A 24913-nucleotide genomic window follows, 5' to 3' on the forward strand; every position below is an offset into this window, starting at 1 on the left:
CTTTTTAAGTTATTGCATGAGCTATATCTCTTGTGTTTAAGTCTTCCGTTGAGTAAGTAAGCCAGGTCAAGGATTCACTTAGGGCCAGCAATGGTTTTCGAGTGCCAACCACGTCCAGGGTGTAGGCTCGGGGCGTGACAAAATTACTCACTCGAAGTCGAGTTAAGCGTTTAGGTATATTCTAAAAGCATATGAGGTTCTACAACATATTTACATGTTACCCGAAAGTGATTACGGGATTATGAGAACAAGAGTACCTATAGGACAAGATTACAAATGTGATTATGGTTACCTATGTGCATTATGAATTCATGACATGCATTACATGCTATGCATTCTACTCTCGATATATAATCGGGAGGTATGAGGCCTATTGCCTATATTTATACGTATGAGACGCAAATGGCCACAAGTTGGCGAATGTGATACTGGTTAGCTACCGAAAACACCACCATTGCTAGCATTTGGTTGGGTATGTCATGGATTTATATCTATATATATCTATGTATTCACGACATATGATTACATGAGCATACCATGCATATTTATTTAGTATGAGTTGAAATTTCAGCCATGGAGGTTATTAGAGTTTAAGTTTCAGGTGGTATCTCTATTACCCTTTTTATCACAAACTTTTAGGATTCTATTTTTCCACCTTACATACCAGTACATTTTATTTATACTGATGTCCCATTGCCTGGGGACGCTACATTTTGTGTTGCAGGTTCAGACATAGGTCTTGATCCTTCTTGTAATAGGGATGCTGTGTAAGCTGAGGATTGGTAAGCTCCATTCTTCCTGGAGCTATAGGTTGTCTGTAGATTTTGTATACTCGAGTTTTGTATATAATTGTTATTGTTGGGGTCGTTCCCAAACCAGTTGAGTTGTAATATTCATAGAGACTTGTGGACACTTTGTTTAGTCCTTTCAACTTTCGATTTATAGCTTCATCGGCTTATTGTATATATGATTTAAGTTGTAGCCTCGTCGGCTTGCTTGTTCTTTACCACTTAAGTTGTCCTTGTTGGCCCTTTCTTTATGCCATTGAAGTTTTTGTGACCTCGTCGGTCTAATTATCTTGTTTCAGAAGTTTATTAAGACGATATTTTTGGCCCTCATTGTTTTCTTCTCACTTTTTTTAGAGTGGCTAACTTGATTGAATAAAGTACTAACTGCCAGTTGTGCCCCCACTAGTTTGGGGCGTGACACTGTAGCCTTTAATCTTATTATTTATCATAATGAACGTTGACATTTCAATAAATGTATTTTGTACTCATGTGAATTTTACCATCTTTTTGAAAATTTCTATTCATTTAACATTTTTAAAGTTTAGCTTATCGTACAAGTAATTGAAAATATATTTGATATTTTTTTCAAACACCGTATAGTTGTAAAAAACCAAAAAATTGAAAAATAGAAAAAACCCGAAAGAACTGACTAAAGCCGAAATTGAAAAACGTGACTTTATGTGGTTTGATTTGATTTTTAGATTTGATAAACCGACATAATTGGTTTAGGTTTTTTGTAATGAAAAGTCAAACCAAACCGACCTACACCCCTAGTGGTCTAGATAGACATTTGGTTCAGGTCCCTAGGCTTTGATTCATTTTGTGTTACCTTATGACTGTTTGGTAAAATGGAGCTTGGAGTTTGGGACACATTTTTTGTTGAGATGGCTACCGATGAAAGTTTTGACACTTACGTTAAGTCCAAAATGTTGAATTTGGTGGGTTAACATATTTCGTTTACGTTTATAGGGTTCTGAACGAATCCCATAATCCATATCGGGACATTTATTAATTCTAAGTTTGAGTTAGTGAAGCTTTTGCTAGTGCACTATACTTTACTCTTCGCATTCACAAGCTTAGAGTCGCCTTTGCGAAGGCCAATGAAATTGATCTTCGCAATAGCAATTTTGATCATCGCAATTGTGAAGGTCATTTTCCTTGATCATCGCAATCGCGACCCTTGGCCCCCATAATTGCAATGAACAAATGTTTATCCTTTTATTTCCTGGTTTAGCAAATTTTAAATACATTATGGTACATCTAAACCAGGGATGGCTCAATGCCTTTAAAAATGAGGCATACGCCTTAGGCCCCCCAAAATTAAAGGGCCTAATATTTTGGTAATAATAAAATTATTATAAGCATTTTTTAACAAAAAAGAATATACTATATTTTTTAATTTATTTGTCTTTTTTTAGTTTGTTTCGAAATATTAAAGAATGTTTTTTTAATGGATACATTTTTGAATTTAACTTCCACATTATATGTTTAAGACCATATAAAAACTATTTTGGTATATATATATATATATATATATATATATATATATATATACACACACACACACAATAATGTTTAGTTTAAGACCATAAAAAATAAATCATTTTTATAAAAAAGATTAGAAATAAATTTGAATCTCAGATATAAAAAAATAATTAAAATTTAAGCCTCCAATTTGTTTTTGGTTTTAGACCACTAATTAGCTTGAGTTGCCACTGATTCGAACTTTAACCTGATGTCTTACTCTTTTGGTGCGATGAGACTTGAATCCCCGTCTTATCTTCAACTAATGATTTAATAGACTGAAGTATAACATAACTCAGTCTTTTGAGTCTTTCAAAAATATTTAAATAAAATTCACTTTTATCAACTAATACTTCCGTCAATATAAGTAAGAGTAAATTTTGTGTATAGCAAATATAAAATCCTTATTTGTATGTTATAACTATAGTTTATATAATTGCACTCCATAGCAAATTTGTGTTTGCTATGAAATTGGTTTTTTGTATATTTCGGTGTTCCTTCATTTTTATATACAATTTTTTAAAAAAAATTAAATAAAAAGGCGATAATTTCGGTTAGAATAAAAGGAAAAAAATTGTTGAAGTCACACACATTATGTTTCAATAGAATTTATTTCCTTCTACGTCGTCTTCATCAGTACGAACTCTATTGTAACTCAGTTCAGAAAATCGATCAAGCTGTTGACGATACTATACAAACAATCTAGATCACATTGATTTTAGAGATAACAATAGGAGGTAAAATGTATTTCATGTTGAAAAATACTTCGATTTTATTTTTTTTCTGGTCGAAATTGGTGTTCATCGTGTATTGAAATTCAGATTTTCTTTAAAAAATTTATCAATTGAAATTGAATGTAGATTCCGAGTTGTATATTTTGTTCGTAATAGAGTTTAAAACTTATGATTTCTAAAGTTGTTATAATTCAAATTTGTGTAGCTATTTTAAATTCTAAGAAAATTTGTGATTATCAAATTTTCTGGATGATATTGTTAATCATTTTGAATTTTTCATCACAGATTCGCTTTTTTACAGTCATATTTTTGTTCGAATTTGTATATTTGTTGTCAAATTTATGAATTAACATGGAATTGTATTATAATTTGTGAAGAGTTTATATGTATAGGTGTTTTGATATGATTTAGTCAGATCTGTATAATTCTTATATGAAAATGTTGAATATTTTTTCGAATTTGTGTATTTATATAGTGCAGGTTCGTCCTTAGTTTGGATATTTGATTCTGTATATTTATATATAATGGGTATCTGTATATATCTATAATGTTAGGTTTGTCAATTGTATATTTGTTGTCGAATCTATGAGTTAACATGAAATTGTATTATGATTTGTGAAGAGTTTATACGTATTGGCGTTTTTATATGATATAGTCAGATCTGTATAATTAGTATATGAAACTGTTGAATATTTTTTTGAATTTGTAATTTTATACAGTGCAGGTTCATTCTTAGTTCGGATAATTGATTGTACATATTTATATATAATCTGTATATGTATAAGTCAATTATGTTAGATTTGTCAATTGTATATTTGTATAAAGCTGTAATTTGTGTATATAATCTTTGTATACGTATTTATTGGGAATATATATATACAAATAAGAAATTGAATTTGATGTAATATGTATAAGTATATGTTTTTTTGTAGTGTTTCTCAATTATATATGTATATGTGTATTATAAGTACTTAAACATAAAATTGTATATGCATATGTAACTTTATAAAAATGGCTTCATTAGTTGTGTTGGTTATGCATTATGGTAGATGGGACAGTGACAATCGTTACGTTGATTATACAATTGAGGGGATGGTTTTTAAAGAAAGTTCATCGTATAAGGAGTTGTATAATGTTATTGCAACTCAACTCGAGGTTGATATGAATCTGATTAAGCTGAAAATTGAGTTTAAGGTTTAAGAAAGCAATACACCAATGTTGATTCACAACGACATGGGTGTTAGAGTGTATATCATGCTTAAAGAGGCTGCAAATGAATTCAACTAGTATCCAATTTGTATAAGCAAACTGGATGATAGTAACAATACCAATGAACTGTGTGGAAGTTCAAATCAGGAGCAGGGTATGATTGGATCTATTTGTATAGATGGGATTGTTGAATTTGAGAACAGGCAAATGACAATTGGTGAATTGGTAGAGCCGCTTGGGTTTTGGATTCAGTAAGCTGTGATGGAGTCATTTCAGATCCATCTAATAAGCTTGTGGAGGTTGACCAAGTGTATAAGGACAAAGCCACTTTAAAATCTATGATGGAAAAATATGCAATTGCAAAGCGATTTCAATATAGGACAGTGAGGTCAAATGCAATTAGTTAAAAATATTTTGTGCATACCAATATATAATTGTATATATTGTTTTAATTATTCGTGTATTGATGTGTTATACTATATTTTTTTGATGTAGTTATACGCTGGAATGTGTTTCTGAGGAATGTGAGTGGTTATATTTATACAGGGCACAAACTTATACATATTGTCACGCCCCGAGGCTACCCACTGAACGTAAACACAGGACCTAGGATTACGAGTGACCCCAAGCTAACCCTAAGCTGAGATATCATAAGCAGAATTGAATATATCTATGACAGATAAACTAATGCGGAAGCTAAATCATGATATAACTAATAGTGGGGAATACCTAAAGCTAGTCTGAATATATAAATACTGAATAAGAGTTTAATGATACTGAACAATCACTCAAATGCTAAAGTTGAATCTAAAACTATGTCTGAAATAGCCTCTAACTGACTAAAGTTGTTGGGACATGCCCCCAACTAACTCCAGCAAAACTGAAACTGAAATAAAAGACTAAATCTGAAGAGAAAAAAATGTGTCTATTGTCCTAGAAGTATGAGGACTCACCACTGAAGCTTCAGAATGTGGATCGGGAACCGATCTACGCGTGATCTGAATGCTGAGGACCTGAACCTACATCATGAGAAGATGTAGTGTAGAGTATGCGTCAGTACTTGGAAAGTACTGAGCATGCAGGATAGGATAAAAGTTGAACAAAACATATAAACTGAACAACGCATACTGAGCAATGAAATAATCTAAACATGATGGAAATACTGAAATGAACTGAATGCAATGACCAAGTGCATAACATGCTAAAACTGAATACTGAAGTATAACTGATAACCTGATCAAATGCACTGAAGTCTGTGTAACACCCCAGAAATTTTTTGAGCTAAGACTTGAACCGTTCTTTGTAGTGAGTGAGATATTTGCAAGGAATTTAAATTTCTTGAGTATTAAGGTCACTAGATGAAGCACCTTGAGTTCCAAGAAGAAAAGAGAAAAGCATTCAAGTCATTCTTAAGTTTTCTTAAGTTTTGTGTCAACTTCAAATGACCATAGCTCCTAGTACAAGATGAGTTAGGTGAGATACAAGATAGAAAATTAAAGCCCTTCGAGTCCTCTTTCCAGCGCCACCGAGTTTGCTAAATTCTGATTTCTGAGTAAGAAGTTATGACTGATTTACTATAAAGTCGTGCAAACCTGCCAGCAGCTCCGTGACGCGGAGCCAATACGGACCTCACTGCTTGGTGGAAAAATCATTCCGACTCCCAGCTTGTCTTATTTATTTCTTTAGGGATATTTTAGTCCTAAAAATCCTTAGGAGGTCATATAAATTGCCCTAAACGTGTAGAAAACCAGTTTTCTTAAATCAAAACCCTCTCATTCACTCCAAAGATTCTACGCTCGAGAAAATCAAGAAAAGCTAAGGCACGGGTTCTTCTTCAAAGGTTTTCCTTCAAGTTGCTTCAAGAGGATAATTCTTTCAGGTATGTAAGCTTCCATAGTGTTGGGTTTGTTCACCCACACACCAATCATGTTAATTTCAGCTTTAAATTTGTTCTAAAAGATGAAGCTCTGATATTCTTGTTATGTATTCATGAATTTGTTTCCATTCTTGAATTGGGTTGATATTGAGGAGTTCTTGAGGTTAATGTGTCGATTTATAGAGTGGTTATAGTTAGATTCGAGTGTACATGTGTTGGGTATCTAAATCTAAAGAGAGATTAAGAAAAAGAATCGAATTTAGACGAATTGGAGCTGGGAAACGAAGAAGGAGCAAGTCGAGTGTGATTTGGCACGCAAGTCCACGTCGCGAAATTGCTCCCCCAGTGAGCTAAGTTGCTCCACGTCGTAGTTAGGACGCGGACTCCTCTGTCTTAAAATTTAATTTCGCGAGTATTATTTTAAACCATCTCCGCATCGCAAACCTGTTCCAAGATGGTGATTTTGTGACTTTTCTCATGTTTAGCTATCAACAATCATTCCTATCATAAGACCTTTCCTATTACAAATCACATCCTTGAATTCATAAATCACATTCAAGGTAGAGTTAAAAGTTAAGTCTTGAGAGTTCTTTCAAATATTTTGAGAAAGTCCCTTTTAGTCCTTTTGGGGATTGTTCTACAATTTCTAATAACTTGTTTCAAGACTCGAGCAAGTGAGTATGAGTGAGGAGAATGTATTCATGAGTCTACGTTATCATTACAAGATCCTTCTTACCAAGAAGCATAACTCTTGAATTCATAATTCACATTCAAGAGAGAGTTAAAAGTAGAGTTCAAGCAAGTCTTTGAGTTCAATTGTGAATCCTTTGAGGTCAACTATCAAATTAAACTAAGTTTTGAGGAAGTAAGTCAGAAAATGAGAAGAGTCGTATACCTGAGTTCCTTATTGATATTTTGACCCTTGAGTTAAGTCGTTCATGCCCATAACTTCCGCATGAACTCCATCAATTTAGTATCTTTGAAAGGAGTAGTATCTTCAAGTTCTAAGACTTTAAGTGTTGAGTTCATAATCCCTTTTGAGAAGTATCTTTGAGTCCTTGAGTTGAATATTTCATGCTCATAATTCCGCATGAACATTATAAGTCGAACAATCTTGAGATGAGAAGTATCTTTGAATCATTGAGTTGAGTAGTTCATGCTCATAATTCTGCATGAACTATGAGTTGAGCATTCTTGAAATGAGTAGTATCATTGAAGTTCTTGAGTTCTAAGTATTTGAGTTCTATCTATAGTTATTGAAAACCTTGCATTGAGTAGTTCATGTCCATAATTCAGCATGAACCATATTTTAAGAAGTCTTTTACAAACGTTTTAACTTTGTTTTAAGACTTAAGTTTTGATTTCAGTAAAGAGTAAAGTTGAAGTTCTTTTCTTCAAAAAGTATATGGGGACTATGTATTCCCAAAGAGATTTAAAATGTTTTCACATTTAAATAAGAACAGAAATTGAGATTTCCAAAGAGCCTTCGGGCTAGTTTTCAGTAAAGAGTATCGCTTTCTAAATGAAGCAAGAGGGGAAACTGAGATTTCCAAGATAGCCTTTGAGCTAAGTTTTTGAGCAATTATCTCAAATCACAGAAAGAAGTATGTTTTAAACATAAAGAGCTAGTATCATATTTTGGGAGTAGTATTGAGCATCGAATTGGGAGTGAGCATGAGTTCAGATAACTCACGTCTCCATAAAACCATGTAGCCACCATGGGTAGAAAAGGGTCATACATTTTAGATGAACCTTTTTCACAATAGACTAGTGGATCCACTTTGTAGTTCAGGTCATATGTTGATAGCAATGTATAGGATGGTCCTTCGCAGCGTGAGGTAAAGTGTTGTATCATCACTATAACTCTTAAGTGATGGTTGTCGGTTAGAGAAACTCCCACAAAAATTATATTATTTTCTTATATGAGAAAGGTTGAGTTTGTTATTGCATTTTCTTTAACAAACTGAGTTGTTTTACTATTTTATAAAGATTTCCATATATTGCATGTGTATTGTTGCTTTATATTGAGCTGAGTATCCAAAGTTGAGTATCCAAAGTTAAGTATCCAGAGTTGAGTACCTAGATTTCAAATATCATATCCTTGAGTTGAGTATCTAATCTCTAAGTTGAGTATCTTATCCTTGAGTACTTCTGAGTTGAATAAGTTTGAGTAGTTTTGAGTAGTTTGGAGTATTCCTTGAGTTGAGTAAGATTGAAAAGAGGTAAGTATGTTTCCTTTTTATCAAGTTTCAAGCTTATGTTTATGTTTTAGAATTCCTCTTACATGCTCATACATTCCACGTATTGAGCCATTTGGCCTGCATCTTCTCATGATGCAGACACAGGTATTCAGGATCATCAATAGGAACTTCGTTGATACATTCGAGAGTTCGAGTTAGCTATGGTGAGCCTCCTTGCTTCCGAAGGATTTTATTTACCTTTCAGCTATATCAGTTGTTAGGATGTCGTGGGTCTTGTCCCGACTTCCATCTTTATCAGTTAGAGGCTTCATAGATAGTGAATATAGTTAAGAAGTCTGTATTATTCATTTATTTTATTAAATGTTTTAAAAACTTAAGTTGCTTATTTTATGGCGAGTTGAATATATTATTTTTATTCTAAGTTGTTCATTTGGGTTAATGTTTTGAAAAGTTGAGTTTATTGAATTTTAGGCAGTTTTAAGCTTTGTATGCTTGAATCAGTTTTCCGCTTGTAGTCAGCCAAGATGAGGGTTTGCTTGGGGACCAGCAATGGTTCTCGAGTGCCAGCCACGTCCAGGGTGTAGGCTCGGGTCCTGACAGTCTGACTGTGGGAACTACTATTAACCAACATAAAACCATGTGAGCTAAACGTGGAGTTCAATGTATACGCCCAATCGAGAGGACCCAATATACCTTGTCAAGGGTATAAAGGCATGACTGTTCAATGTATAAGCCCCATCGAGAGGACCCAATATACCTTGCTAGGGGTGTAAATGCATGAATGGTGTGATCACTAAATCTGATGCTTAATAAATGGGACTTATAAACCTACAGGGGCACGTAGTTTTAGGACTATACAGGTATGCTGAACGTTAGTTCAACTCAGTGTTAAGTTTACTCCCAACTGAATATGTATATGACATATTACGAGTGAATACTGAATAGCTCAAAATACTGACATGCAAAATCTCATAATGCAACATTTAAATACTGACAATGAAACATTCGAAATTGGAGCATGTATATTTGTTTAACTGACCTAGCAAGTGTAATTCATGAACTACGAGAATCTACACAACTAGGGTTCTGAATTTCCTGCAAAGAACACAACAATGATATCATGAAAACATGATAATATAATAGGAATACTATAACAACTCATTCACAATAATTCTCTAAAGTTCTAGGAACCCTAGGTCTAAACAATATATAGGGAATCAAGAATCTAACTGAATTATAGGGACCTAGTGGACGAAAGGAACCCACTAGTGAAATTCCACATACCTGGTGACGAAATTCACAGAAAAATCTTTCAATTTCGGGGGTTGAACCAAAGAAAACTTGTTGAATTCTTGGAAGTGTTTTGAGTCGCCTTTTCCTCCTTTTTAGTTCTAAGCTTGGTGAATTTTAGAGAATAATCGTTTAGGATAAAATCTGACTAGAATAATAGGCTAAAATTGACCAAAATGAAGTAGCTTAGGGATAAAATAATTAGGAAAAGACCGTATTACCCCTAAACTAAAAGTCGATTAGGCAATCGACGGAGCTGACTGACGGTCCATCCTGTCAGTCGTCGTTTGGCTGTCAGAGGGCTGAAATCTGGGGTCTGAAAATTAAAAGTTGGTTGGCCCATCAACGGAGCTGACTAACAGGTCGTAAGTCGACTAACGGTCCATCCTGTCAGTTGTCGTTTGGCTATCAGAGGGCTGAAATCTAGGGTCTAAAAAATTAAAAGTCGACTGGCCCATCGATGGAGCTGACTGACGGTTTGTCCTATCAGTAATTGTTTGGCTATCAAAGGGCTGAAATCTGAGGTCTAAAAACTAAAAGTCGACCGGCCCATCGACGGAGCTGACTAACGGGCCGTAAGTCGACTGATGGTCCATAGATGGCCTCTGTCGGTGGCACTTGCAACTTCTGACAATCCGGAATTTTTCCTTCCTCGAATCTGGGGTGTTACAATATCTCCCCCTTGGTAACATTCGACCTCGAATGAAGTCTAAACTAGTTGGGTATGGAGGGAATGAGCTGCAATCCTTACCCCTAAGTACTAGAAATTTATATCTGACTGAACTGAGTTCCAAGAACATGGAAATATGCTGAAAGTGCAAGAACAACTAAAAGAACATGGTACTAAGACTGAATTCACGCATGAGAAAACTGAGAGACTAGAAAGGAAACTATTATCTCAAGCTGAAACGGAATCATAAGGAAAGAGATGAGGATACTTGACCTTCATGGCTTATTCACCTACTCATCCACCCTAGGAACACATAAGCGACCATCTCCCCCTTGGGAGAAAACCTCTACTTTTTGCTGATGAATTGCACCTTCCAACTGGAATAATATAGGATCAATGTCCTATTTTCCCTTAACCTCTGCTACCAATGAAGCTTCTGATCTATTCTGGACTATCACACCACCATCTGATGTGTCCGTAAGGCTAACTCCTAAGCGAGCAAGCCGATGAACCTCTTTTGCTAATTCCTTCCCCTTTTTCTCAAGATGTGCTACACCACCCTCTAGAGATCATCTTTCTATCCTTAAGGTAAGAGATAACTCGACCTATAGGCATTGAGCTACTACCCTTCCATTCTAAGATTGGCTCGTTGGAAACTGAAACCGAACGATCCTAGTTCTAGAATCGATTGAGGCATACCATGGATGTAACCAATCCATGCCTAGAATGATATCGAAATCTACTATTTCTAACTCTACACGATCTGCTGAGGTAACTTTCTGGGACACGGTGACAGAGCAACTTTTGTATACCCGTCTAGCTATAACTGGGTCACCAACTGGAGTAGAGACTGATAAGGGTTCTGAAAGAGTTTCTGGACATGCATTAATACCACAAGATTCCTTCCACTGCTGGTACCAAGTGTAGGCCACTCCCTTCAACTAATAGGCAGCCAAATCTGCACTCTCAACTTGAGTGATGCCCATAATGTTTGTTACCATTTAGATGTCGTCGGGAAATTCTTGTGGATCTTATTTTGACTTAGACCCATGAAACTATGTAGGGTTTATCCGAGTAAAGTCTTAGATTTCTGCTGTAGCAGTGTTAGTCTGTGGCAAAGCTAGGACCACATCTTACTGATTTACCTGGGTAGTCATGGCCTGAGAAAGTACTTGGTAAGCAACCCTGAACTTGGCATGCATGACTTGCTTCTTCAATGGGTCTGATTGAGCTGCTAGCTGATTCCTTACTTTAGCTCTTTTACGTGGCATTTTCTAAAATGCGAAGAGCAAGAGTTAGAAGGAGATTGAATATAGTTCACACTCACGCACGATAAAAATAATAAATGAAGTGAAGTTTTTCCTAAAACACTTCGTCGACTCCCTCTCATTAGATGTGGTGCACTTCACACCCATGAAAGAGACTCTACTTAGTGCGACTTTTCAGACATCCTAGCACTCTTGAACCTAATGCTCTGATACCAAGTTTGTCACACTCCGAGGCTACTCCCTCGACGTAAACACGGGACCTAGGATCACGAGTGACCCCAAGCTAACCCTGAACTGACATATCATAAGCAGAATTGAATATATCTATGAATGATAAACTAATGCGGAAGCAAAATCATGATATAACTAATAGTGGGGAATACCCAAAGCTGGTCTGAATATATAAATATTGAATAAGAGTTTAATGATACTGAACAATCACTCAAATGCTAAAGTTGAATCTAAAACTATGTTTGAAATAGCCTCTAACTGACTAAAGTTGCTGGGACATGCCCTCAACTAACTCTAGAAAAACTGAAACTGAAATAAAAGACTAAATCAGAAAACAAAAACATGTCTATTGTCCTCGAAGTATGAGGACTCACCACTGAAGCTTCAGAATGTGGATCGGGAACCGATCTACGCGTGATCTGAATGCTGAGGACCTGAACCTACATCATGAGAAGATGTAGTGTAGAGTATGCGTCAGTACTTGGAAAGTACTGAGCATGCAGGATAGGATAAAAGTTGAACAAAACATATAAACTGAACAACGCATACTGAGCAATGAAATAATCTAAACATGATGGAAATACTGAAATGAACTGAATGCAATGACCAAGTGCATAACATGCTGAAACAGAATACTGAAGTATAAATGAAAACCTGGTCAAATGCATTGAAGTCTGACTGTGGGAGCTACTATTAACCGACATAAAACCGCGTGAGCTAAACGTGAAGTCCGATGTCTATGCCCCATCGAGAGGACCCAATATACCTTTCCAGGGGTATAAAGGCATGATTGTTCGATATATAAACCCCATCGAGAGGACCCAATATACCTTGCCAAGGGTATAAAGACATGAATGACGTGATCACTAAATCTGATGCCCAACAAATGAGACTTATAAATCGCGGGGGCACGTAGTTCTGGGACTATACGGGTACGTTGAATCCTAGTCCAACTCGGATTTAAGTCTACTCCCAACTGAATATGTTTATGACACATTATGACTAAATTACTAAAATGTTGAATAGCTTAAAATACTGACACGCAAAATCTGAGAATGTAACATTTAAATACTAACAATGATACATTCGAAACTGGAGCATGTATAACTGTTTAACTGACCTAGAAAGTGTAATTCATGAACTAAGAGAATCTACACAACTAGGGTTCTGAATTTCATGAAAAGAACTAAGAAACGATTTCACGAAAACATGATAATATGATTAGGAATACTAGAACAACTAATTCACAGCAATTCTCTAAAGTTCTAAAAACCCTAGGTCTAAACAATAAATAGGGAATCAAGAATCTGACTGAATTCTATGGACCTAGTGGACGAAAGGAACCCACTATTGAAATCCCACATACCTGGTGACGAAATTCACGGAGAAATCTTTCGATTTTGAGGCTTGAACTGAAGAAAACTTGTTGCATTCTTGGAAGGGTTTTGAGTCGCCTCTTCCTCCTCTTTTGTTCTAAGCTTGGTGAATTCCAGAGAATAATGGTTTAGGGTAAAATCTGACTAGAATAATAGGCTAAAACTGACCAAAACGAAGTAGTTTAGGGATAAAATAATTAGAAAAAGACCCTATTACCCCTAAAATAAAAGTCGACTGACCCATCGACGGAGCTGACTGACGGGTCATAAGTCGACTGACGGTCCGTCCTGTCAGTCGTCGTTTGGCTGTCAGAGGGCTGAAATCTGGAGTCTGAAAATTAAAAGTCGATTGGCCTATCGACGGAGCTGACTGACGGGCCATAAGTCGACTGACGGTCCATCCTGTCAGTCGTCGTTTGGTTGGTAGAGGGCTGAAATCTAGGGTCTGAAAACTAAAAGTTAGCTGGTCCTTTGGCGGAGCTGACTGACGAGCCGTAAGTCGACTGACGGTCCGTAGATGGCCTCTGTCGATGGCACCTGCAACTTCTGAAAATCTAAAAAATTTCCTTCCTTGAATCTGGGGTGTTGCACATATACTTATAAACTACACGAATTTATACATATATTTATACAGTGCGCAAACTTATACATACATGTATACATTGCACAAACTTATACATATACTTATACAATGCACAAACTTATACATATGTTTATATAGTGCACAAACTTATAGATATATATTTATACAGGGCATAAACTTATACATATATTTATACAGTGCACACATTTATACATATATTTTCCTAGGGCACAAACTGATACATATATTTATACAAGTATATATTTATATAGTTATAGATATATTTGTACAGGGCACAAACTTATACATATATTTATACAGTGCATACCGTATTGTTGTCATTTCTGAACACGTCCTTCGTGAAGTAATCTAGACGAGGAAAATCCTTTTTCGTCTTCCAGTTAAGGATTCTAGGAATGTGGTCAGCCAATTTAACAACAATTTGCTCATCAAAATTCGAACAATATTCGTAAAATCATACTTGCAAAGCAAGTGGGAAACCATATAACCTGTAATACTTTCCATCATGTTTAATCTCGGTGTGCAAATGTAGAATCAGAAGGTCAAAAGCCTTTTTACCCCAGGGGTAGTCCATGTATCTGCCTGATTCAACTAAATCAAAGTCTTTCCTATCAATTATTATAGTTGTTGGTTCTTCAGAAAGGATAAATGTATGTATGTAAAACAATATAGCAAACTTCAACGCATCATCATTATCACCCCAAACCTTGTTAGAAAAATTGTCAACCAATTGTTTCTTAGTGATGGCTTTTTCGACATCAAAATACTAAAGAATAATTATGTTTGGTTATTCAGTATTAAAAACAAAATCTGACTCATTATGTGAACATTTTAAACCAAATATGATAGCAAAGTCCTTAATGGTGAATCGAAGAGTGGTGTCATTTACATGTATCAGGATGGCATCTTTTGAGCTACCCTCAATCTCTCTAAAAAATATGCACCTAGTAAGTTGTGCTTGCACATGACATCTACGAATGCTAGACAATTGAGCAAAATATGTGGTTCCACAAAAGCGTTTATACTGAGTTTCAGAAAGCTTTTTAGCTAACACATCCATTACTTGAACATTTGTATAACACTGCATGTGAGGTGTAGGTGTTGGTTCTCTTTTGCCTAAAAACTTAACACCCTGGAAAAAAAAAGGCATATAGTTTTACTAAATATACATATATACATAACTAAGACACAAATACAGATATCAAAATGTATGAAATAGATTTTAAATGAATATAACCTATACAAGTTTTATAAAGAAAATATAGATTATACAAACCCATCTCAATTGTATAAATGTTTATATTGTATATGTAGAGAAATTGTTGAACTGCTATTAATACAATAACTATTGATATTATACATTATACAAACAATTTCAATTGTATAATTGTTTATATTGTATGTCTAGTGAAATACTGCTATGTATACATTAAGTTTGTATATTAAACATAGTGATTACACACAACTATATAAACAAACAGATGCAGGACATAAATATACAGGGAAAATATAAGAATAATAACCATCGTAACATATACAAATTAATGATTATACAAAATACCCCATCATGCTCCAATGAGCCAGAACCAACCACTTCCTTTGTTTTTGCGTTGTCACTTGTATAATCAGTTGTTTATACTTTCCTCTTTTTGCTTGACCCAACATCAGACTTATCTTTGTAAGACTGCTTCGATTTTACACTAATTTTCTCCAATCTAATTGGGTCATTTTTCAATTTGGATCTGACCTCTTTCATTGCGTTGGATTTTGCCATTGAACCTGTAACCTTCCCAAAATCCTGAGTTAGACCCAAGGAAAAGGATGGTTGTTCAACAATATTTTTGTCATGAAACTGTATACCTCTTGTAAATCTTTTAGATGGAGACTGAGCATCTATTGTACGAATGAAAATTCTATATGGATAATGAATTGATATGAAAGATAAGTTGAAAAATTGAAAAAAAAATAATATAAAATTTAAATTAATCGGTTTAGACACGTTTTGGCGGTACTTGAAATTTTTGAAGCCACGATTGGAAGTGTAGTGGTGAAGATTTGAAATTCAAACAGATTTTGGGGATAGAATTTAGGAGAAATTGAAGGATATGGGAATGAAGAGAATTGTATAAAAGGAATAACTTCAATTTGTTTTACTTATACAAAATTGTGGGACCCATTAATAGCAAACTAGCCGAAACTGTAGCTACTCAAAGGAAATAAATAAAACAATAGCTATATTATTTATTTTAAATTAATAGTTTGCCATTATGCACAATTTTCACTATAAGTAATTGTAATAAGGAAAAATATAACACTTACACTCAAAATTTACGTAATCAAAATGATACTCAAACTCATGTCGTAGAACTTCATATACCTTCTCCATTTAAGAAATTTTTGGAGTATAGAATATTCAATCAGTAGGAATATGTCTTTGGTTCTTGGTCAATGTTAGTGATCGAACACTGTTGTATTGTAGAGTATCGATTGAAACTTATTTCTAAATTATAAAAAAGATTCTAGAAAATACATACATTATTTTATGCATAGAATATTCTCGATTGCAGTAGTTATTATTTTCCCTTCTCAATTTTCATAACGAGATCAATCAGAACATGAGCTAAAGAAAAAACTAAAAATCAATATTAATTGGCTTGAGTCTCATGCTATAACGTGTTATAAAATATGAGGAATATAAAACAAGAAACAAAGACGAGATATGAAAAGTAAAATGTAGAGATCATGTTAATCAAAATGTCTTCGAGTGTCTCTTACAATGGTGAATGACAACTTATTTATAGGTTGAGAAATCACTCCAAAAATCAATATTAAATGCCCAAATTAATAGATACATTCTTATCCAAAATAGTTCTTTGAACCTAGAAAATATGTATACATGAATGTAAGTAGTTCATGTATTAACTAAATGGACAATTCACTCATTCCATAGATTTATATAACAAAATATATAATGTGTTGATATTGTATAAATAATGTATAATCACGTATCTATGCTATTTATATAATATATATGTTACAACAATTCATCTTCTTAATGAGTTTTTTTTTTAAAATATCACATAACAATACTAAGATGGGAAGTGGACAAATAATTGTAATAGCCATTGGATTATAAGAGAAATTCCACTTCGCTTGCAATAAAAAGGAAAGTGTAGAGAATGACAAAAAGTAGAGATAATTGTACTAGCCATCAATTACTTTTATAGTAGTAGTCATATTATAAAGAGTGAGTGGAGCTGACAAAAAGGGAATTGAGGGTGTCAAAGATAGAAAAAGAAAAGCAGTGAATAATTGAGCTATTTTAAATTTAAAAAGAAAATTGACTCAATGTGCTATTTAAGCTTATTTAGAAAACATTTGATATATATACATCTCATGTATATCTTTTCTATGTGTGATATACATGATATTCCATGTTGTAGTACAAGTGATATACATGAGGCCATACAAGCTCAAGTGTCAAGTTCATAAATGTTACCCAAATCAACAACCAAAGTTTCAAATTTTTCAATACCATGAGTAACAAAGTGAACCCTCCAATTCGAGAAGGACAAAAGAGGGACCATATACTCTTGAGTGATTAAAAACCCTTATTCTAGAATTAATTATGTCCAAAGTATGAACATTGTATCCTAATTTAAGTTGTTATTGCTTTTCTACCATACGAATTCTTCGTTTAATCTTGTGATTCTATTCCATTATTTTCTAGATCAATAGGATAAATGAATAATCTTTAATGAAACTCGAAAGAGGAAACTTAGAGACAAAATGTGGATTGAACAAAGTAGGACGCATCCTATTGGACAAATTTGCGACTAGGATAGAAATACATTTTAAACAAAACAAAATAGGATGCATAACGTTTTAACAGAGTAGACGGTAAGTAGGAATAACAAGCAAATTTTGAGCTCTTGGAGCTGCCAAACCAAACTTTTCAGTCATGTCCAAATCATCAGGTAATATGTCATCAGGCAAATCCCAATTGAAGCAATGTACTAATTGTGCAACTATCAACTTGACAGTAATCAACCCCAGATTTACTCCTGGGCAACTTCTTCTCCCATAGCCAAATGGTAGTAAATGAAAATCATGTCCACGAAGATTGATGTTCTTGCCAATAAACCTCTCAGGAATAAATTTCTCAACGTTATCCGACCATATCTTAGGATCATGTCCTAACGCCCAACAATTTATCATAACCCGTGATCCTTTCGGTATGTAACATTCATTTATCACAACATCTTCTATTGATTCTCGAGGAACTAAAAGAGGCGCTACAGGATGTAACCTGAATGTTTCCTTGAGCACTAGTTCCAAGTATTCCAACTTAGGTAAATCATCTTCCTCAACCATTCTATCAAGTCCTACAATAGATGTCAACTCGTCTTGGAGTTTGTTCTTTACTGTTGAATGCTTGATGATTTCTGCAAACACCCATTCTATCCAAGTGTGTGAAGTATCGATGGCTCCAACAATCATGTCAGAAAGGATAGCTTTCATGGTTGCACAATCAATCGAGTAGGATGAGTTGGGATTATCTTGATATGACAACATGATATCGACAAGATCCTTGTTCTTGCTCTTGTGAGTGTAGTTCCTAGCATCTTGTTCATGCTCATTGATTATGGTATCAAATATTTCTTGAACTCGCTTTCCTGTTTCCTTCAACTGCTTATTCAAGCCCTGAACATCCATGGTTTCATAAATCACACATGTGTATGACCAAAATATATTACATAAAAGTTTAATCTCGAGACCTCTGGGTTAGGGGACCCGTATTGGTGTACGCATGACACTTAAGTAGAGCAATCTCAAGGTGACAAAATTTAGTCCATGAATACATAATTCGCTAACTCGCCTAAGTTTGAGTGAGTTATTAATCCACTCATTTATTAGTTGAGTCTCTCTCAACCTAACCCACTTTAGTTCATAAAAATTGGGCTAATGTAGAATCCAAATTGACTTATGAAAAATCTCGTCAAGAATGGTAATTTTCAATTATGTTTAATCAATAGTTCATTAATTACTTTGTTGCCATTCCAATTATATTTATTCACATGTCATATGCTAGTATAAATCATCGTGATGTCCATCAATATAGATAAAAGGTAAATTAGTAAAATTAACCATTTTGTTTAGAGAGAAGTATTGAAAATACCCTTAAACTAGGCGCCAATAGTTAGTTTCATTCCCGAACTATTGATACTCTTAGAAACACCCCTTTACTTAACTAACTGAACTTAAATACAACCTCTGATCTTGCAACATAAATGAAATACACTCCTAAATGTTCATCAAATTTAAAGGTATTTTTAACAATTCTCTCATTTTTTATTAAGAGTCTTATGCACCTACAAGAGAAAGATGTATATAAGTTTAGTTAGTCAAGTAGAAAGATATATCTAAGTTTAGCTAGTCAAGTAGAAATGTATTTTTAAGATTGTCAATAATTTAAATATGAAATTAATATTTACGTCAAATTCAAAAGTATTTTTGATTATTAATATGAGATGGAGAAAATACTATAGAAAACATACTTGGATATCAAATGGCTCAAGAAAAGGCACATAATCAGCAACATTAAAAGTTCCACACAATCTCACCATCTCCTTGACAATATTCTTCAAATCAAATCTCTCACTATTCCCTTCTCCAAATAACATTCTATAAGTCATATTCCCAATCAAATCCCCAATCCTCTCCCCCAAATCCACCACCACCAATTCACCCCCAAATCCCTTCACCTCCTCCACCAAAACCCCAATTTCCTCCTTCCTCATCCCGGCAGAATACCCGATTTTCTCCGCCGTGAGCAGCTCTTGAGTACAAAACTTCCGATTATTGCGCCACCGTGGACCGTAAGGTGCAAACGCTAAACCCTTAGTACCGTCACTCATGTAACTTATCGCCTTCAGCTTTGGCCGGCTTGCGAAAATTGCGTCGTGAGTTTTCAATATGAGCTCGGCGGTTTCCGGCGATGAAATTATCACAGTTGGAATGTTGCCGAGTTTTAGGAACATTAATGGACCGTAGGTTTTGGAGAGGTTGTAGAGGGTACGGTGAGGGAGGGAACCTAATATGTGGAGATTGCCGATTATCGGAAGACCTCGTGGACCTTGTGGAAGTTTCCGGTGAAGTTTTTCCAGTGCCGATGGAGTCCATCGGAAGTGGATGAAGTAGAAGAGAAGACCGATGAGAAATGAAAAAAAGGCTACGACGACGTAAATGGATGATAACATTGGAGAGTTTCGGAATTGGGATTCTTATAAATGACAGTCTGATCAATATGGAGAGACACAATCACACAAATATCATCAAAGGGCATATAATATGTATAAATGGTACTACTCGTGGAAGATGAGATATTTTTATTTTGATTTTTCATCCGGGTTGGATATCCACATCAAAGCTGACTATGCCTATTCAGTGGTGGAGAACACCTTACCATTAGGGGTTCGGATAACCCTCTTTATTGAATCCTTCGGTTATTTAGTGTGTTAATTTTTTTAAATTTTAAATTTTCTTATTGAAAATTCTCATTCTACCATTGATTGACCGTATTCATACTGCATAGCACTCCATTCAAAGAAAAGCCTTTCCTATCAAAAAACATTTTATAACCGATACTTGAACTCGAGATCAAAGGAGTATTATTTCTATCCATCGCAATGGTAAAAAATAAAATATTATGATACTTTAGTTTATGTAAATTTGAAAAGTAATGTAAAGTAACTGGCCCTTCCATCTGTCAGCGCTTCTTCGTCTTTCATTGGGTTAAAGGGAGAATGAAGGGGTTGAAAATAATGAGTAGGGATGGCAATGGAATGGTGGGGGTTGGAGGGGGCGGGTTGAGTTTAATCTACAAAAAAATTAATCTATTCTATTTCACTTCGTATAATAATTTTTTTCATTTTCAACATGTTCCACCTCGCCTTGCATAGATTCGACCCACATGAACGCGTCTCGCATAATATTTTTAATATTTTCTTTTTCTAATTAAGTTTGATACTAAAAATAAAATTTATAAAAATAATTTTTTTTCATTAAGTTATATTAATTTAATAGATTAAAATTTTATTTTTTTAGAACTCAATTAGAAAACATGTAAGAAATTGAATTATTTTATTGAACCATTTTTCATTTACTATCTTGAATATTAGTTTTATGAAAATTGTCTTGATAAAAAATGTTTCATCACTCTTATAACATGTAAAAAATTAAAATTAAATTTGAACTCACATAAATCATATATACCCGATCCGCCCCGCAATAGTTTTTTAAGAAACTCACTTTAACCAGGCCCACACAATCTTTAACCCACCCCGCCCGTATAGCCTTAAATCCACCTCGCCCCACCGCATTATCATCCTTAATTATGAGATTTCAGATTCGAATTTCACTAAAGACTAAAATAACACTATATAATTCTTTTCATTCTACTTTCATATCAAACACACATTATATGTTCACCATGAACTTGTGCAATTAGTAATAAGGTCAGCACAATTTATGTTAGACTGATATCCTGAGCTACACAAGTCATGATAATACAAAGAGAATCGGGAGGATCTTATTAGAATCAATGGAGGGCTTCTTCGTGTTGATGATAGCTTGGAAGGCTAAAGTTGAGAGATTCAAGATGAGGAGATGGTGTGAAGAATCAGTTATCCATGGCTACATTTTAAATAGTTTGATCAATTATCCAAAACTTAATCATATTAATCATTAATTTCTTTTCCGTATGAGCTTTCTAATAAAAAAAAGTTTTCAAGTGACTTTTATTGGGATCATTGATGCGCAAGAGAGAAGTCGGAATTGATAGTTTTAGAGAATAAATAGAAAGAAAAGACTTCTTTCATGCATTTCTTATCTGATGCAGAACGCGCGAGAGAGAACTAAGGATTAATGGCTTTCAAGAATTAATTAAAGAAAAGACTTCTTCCCTGCATTCCTAAAAAAGGAAATTAATTTGGATAAAAAAGCATGATAGTTTTCAAACAAATTCAATGTTGGAGTTTGCCTTGCTAACCGATAATAGTTGAAGGTATAAAAGAAGAAGAAGATAGGAAAAAGAAGATTAAAGATAACCAATCCACTTCATAAATAGTGCATACATATTCTTATTTCATTTTTCATTCCTTTTGAATCGAAAACATAAACCGCTAGTGAAATTATGTCCATTCTACGTTTCTTTTACTTTACAATCGAAATAAGAAATTTTACAGTTCACCTTTACCTTTCATTAAAGAAAAATGAGATTGAAATAAAATGTCTTAGACTTCACCAATATCTTTCATTAAAGAAAAATGAGATTGAACTGAAAGTCACTTGACTTGAATACTATATAATTATCTATAAAGCTAGATTAAGTGGAATCACTACTGGGACAGAGGGGTATCTTTTCAGCATTTCAGCCAGTGGCGGATCCAGAATTTAGAGTTCGTGAGTGTCAAATAAACTTATCAATTAAATTAATTTTATATTTGATTAAATTATTCATCTTTTCGATATATATCATAATCCAATCAATAAAATATAAATAATAAGATATTACAAATCCACACTCCACACTAAAAGCATGAAGTTAACAAATTTAAAACTTTCAATAATATTACTAATATTTTAAATATTCATCATTCATTTACAATTGTCCTCGACGAGTTTTCATATTCTGAAAATGATCGATAATTACATCATTACTAACATTTATAAATACATCACGCTCTATGTAATACACTAGACAATCATTTAACTATTGATTACCAATACTATTCCGTACTTCATTTTTTATGTGCTTCATTGACGAAAATGCTCTCTCCACAGTTGCCGTAGCAACAGGTAAACTCAAAGTCAACTTTACAAGTAAATAAACAAGTGAATAAGTCTCCGCAAGATTTGCTTCAACCAATGCCTTCGCCAAATCACGAATTCCTTGCAAGTTGGAGAACTTGGGATTACCACTTCGCATATGAATAATGAAAGTATCGAGTTGGTAGCTTAAATCTCAAATTTTTCCATCATCAAACTCACTTGGATAACACTTTGCTAAAGTCATGATTTTACCTTTGTCAAAATTAGAGAAAGAATTGACCGGATTCAAGCTACCCATCCCAAGAAGCAAATCACTACTCACTACATCATAACGGTCATTAAGCTCTTGAAGTTGCACATCAATGACAATAAAAAAGACTTCAACACGCAAGTGGTGCGCATAACTAACACCCGAAGACTTACGTTTTGACTTTCCGGGAAAATAAGACTCATCCAACTTGGGAATCAAGATATCATGCACATCACAAAATGTGGAAACATCATCCAACAAAGATTCCCATCCATTTTCTCTCATATCTTGCAATCTTTTCTTTGTAATATTAAGAAACTCCACGGCATTAACAATATCTTGATCTTTTTTTTTGTAAAATCTTACTCAACTCATTTGACATTGCCTACACTTTCAACATCAAGTGAAGCACAAAAATAAATTTAAATGTTTTAATCTTTGTCAAAAGATACTCCGCTTGATTTCTATCACTTGATGTGGACCCTTCAAGTTCAATCACTTCAAGAACTTGAACAATAGATGAGAAAATAACAATAAAGTTATCTAAAGTTTTGAAATGTGATCCCCAATGAGTATCACCTGGTTTTTGAAGCCCACGTTCTTGATGTAATCCTTGACCTTTTTGAACTTCACCAGATTCAAATAATTGCTCTAACTTTTTGGCTTGGTGATCACGAAGTAAGTCTCTACGCTTGAAAGATCCTCCAACAACATTCAACACATTACTAACATGATCAAAAAAGTCTTCAACTTCCAAATGTTTTTTAGCAATAGCCACTAGTGTTAGTTGCAATTGATGAGCAAAACAATGAATGTAATATGCCGATGGACTATCTTTCATAATTAAAGTTTTGAGCCCATTTATCTCTCCTTTCATATTACTAGCCCCATCATAACCTTGTCCACGTATTTTGGATGGACTTAGTGAGTGAACGGAAAGCAAAGAATAAATCACTTTCTTCAATGAACATGCCGATGTATCACTAACATGGACAAGACCGATAAATTGTTCAACTACTTCACCATTCTTATTAACAAAACGCAAAACAAGAGCCATTTGACTCATCAACTAATATACCAAAGTAATCTCCATTCAAGTCCCCAATTATTGCTTTCAATGTTTCTTTTGCACAAGCATTGGCAATATATTTTTGAATCATAGGACAAGTCAAAGTATCATTTTGTGGGACATTTTCTAATATCACTTTTTTCACATCCAGATGTTTGTCCCCATGCCATCGCAAAAATCCTAGAAAGAAGCCTTGATTAATTGAAGATTCACTTTCATCGTGACCTCGAAAAAGTAATCCATATTGCAAAAGAAGTCTTGACACATCAATTGAGGCTTCCAAACGCATTCGATACTCATTTTTTAACTTTTGAGAATGCTTATCAATAACAACTTGAATTGATTGATGATGATTTGACAAATCTAGCATCTTGTTGAAACATTTGTTATGAATGCTATTAACATCACCAATGTTTACGGAATCTTTCAAGTGCCCTATTTCAACTCCTAAAACCTGCTTTTGTGTAAAACTCACTTGTACTTCCATGGAAAAAATCATCTTTGAATAAATAACAACATAGACAATAGACAGAATCTTTCTCCACGCTATACTCCAACCATTTAGAATATGGACCTTCAAACCAAATTTTACAAAATCGACGCATTCTTTTTCCAATTTTAGTTGGAGGATATGAATCCATTTTAGGTTGACAAGGCCCTTTTTGAATATAATGTTTCCTCACTTCATCCTTTATTCGAGGGTTATAGTGAGCAATTGGTACTCTTTTTCCTGGATCGGCTTCAAGTGAACCTAAATTAAGGTTATTTATAAGACTAGAAGGATTGACATTCGTACTAGAACTAATTGCTTGAGAATGATTAAATTTCGGAAGAAACTTCTCCATCTCAATTCACAAAACTAGAACACTTTCCTACAAAAATTAAAATTCAATTCAACTCACAATTAATTCAAATTTAATAGGGTAAGTCATAGTTAATTCAAATTAACATGGTTCATATCACACAATTTTTAACCAATAACGTCTTACAA

At 34.2% G+C, this 24913-nt stretch overlaps 4 protein-coding genes across 6 annotated transcripts in view; 1 reads left to right on the plus strand and 3 right to left on the minus strand.

The window, feature by feature from the left end:
• The window catches only part of LOC125831588 (pentatricopeptide repeat-containing protein At5g01110-like), an 809602-nt gene that overhangs the window by 778626 nt on the left and 6063 nt on the right, over nucleotides 1–24913 (minus strand). The window lies entirely within an intron of this gene.
• The window catches only part of LOC125831646 (uncharacterized), an 831707-nt gene that overhangs the window by 271143 nt on the left and 535651 nt on the right, over nucleotides 1–24913 (plus strand). The gene's annotated exons all lie outside the window — the stretch shown is intronic.
• Nucleotides 17564–20061, minus strand: LOC125831600 (cytochrome P450 CYP736A12-like). Of its 2 annotated transcripts, none has more exons than XM_049510770.1 (2): nucleotides 19334–20061; nucleotides 17564–18479 (listed from the first exon to the last, which is right to left on the minus strand). In XM_049510770.1, exons 1-2 carry the CDS (start codon nucleotides 20029–20031, stop codon nucleotides 17657–17659), a joined length of 1521 nt encoding a protein of 506 aa, XP_049366727.1. In that variant the 5' UTR covers nucleotides 20032–20061; the 3' UTR covers nucleotides 17564–17656. The 2 variants fall into 2 exon arrangements, with proteins under 2 accessions (XP_049366727.1, XP_049366726.1); XM_049510769.1 differs by having other exon boundaries at nucleotides 17564–18475; nucleotides 19330–20061.
• On the minus strand, nucleotides 22545–23910 carry LOC125831009 (uncharacterized). Its single transcript, XM_049510201.1, has 3 exons — nucleotides 23433–23910; nucleotides 22856–23197; nucleotides 22545–22723 (listed from the first exon to the last, which is right to left on the minus strand). Exons 1-3 carry the CDS (start codon nucleotides 23908–23910, stop codon nucleotides 22545–22547), a joined length of 999 nt encoding a protein of 332 aa, XP_049366158.1.

Source organism: Solanum verrucosum, unplaced genomic scaffold (genome assembly GCF_900185275.1).
Source record: "Solanum verrucosum unplaced genomic scaffold, falcon-dt-bn FXZP01000049.1, whole genome shotgun sequence".
NCBI classification, from domain to species: Eukaryota; Viridiplantae; Streptophyta; class Magnoliopsida; order Solanales; family Solanaceae; genus Solanum; species Solanum verrucosum.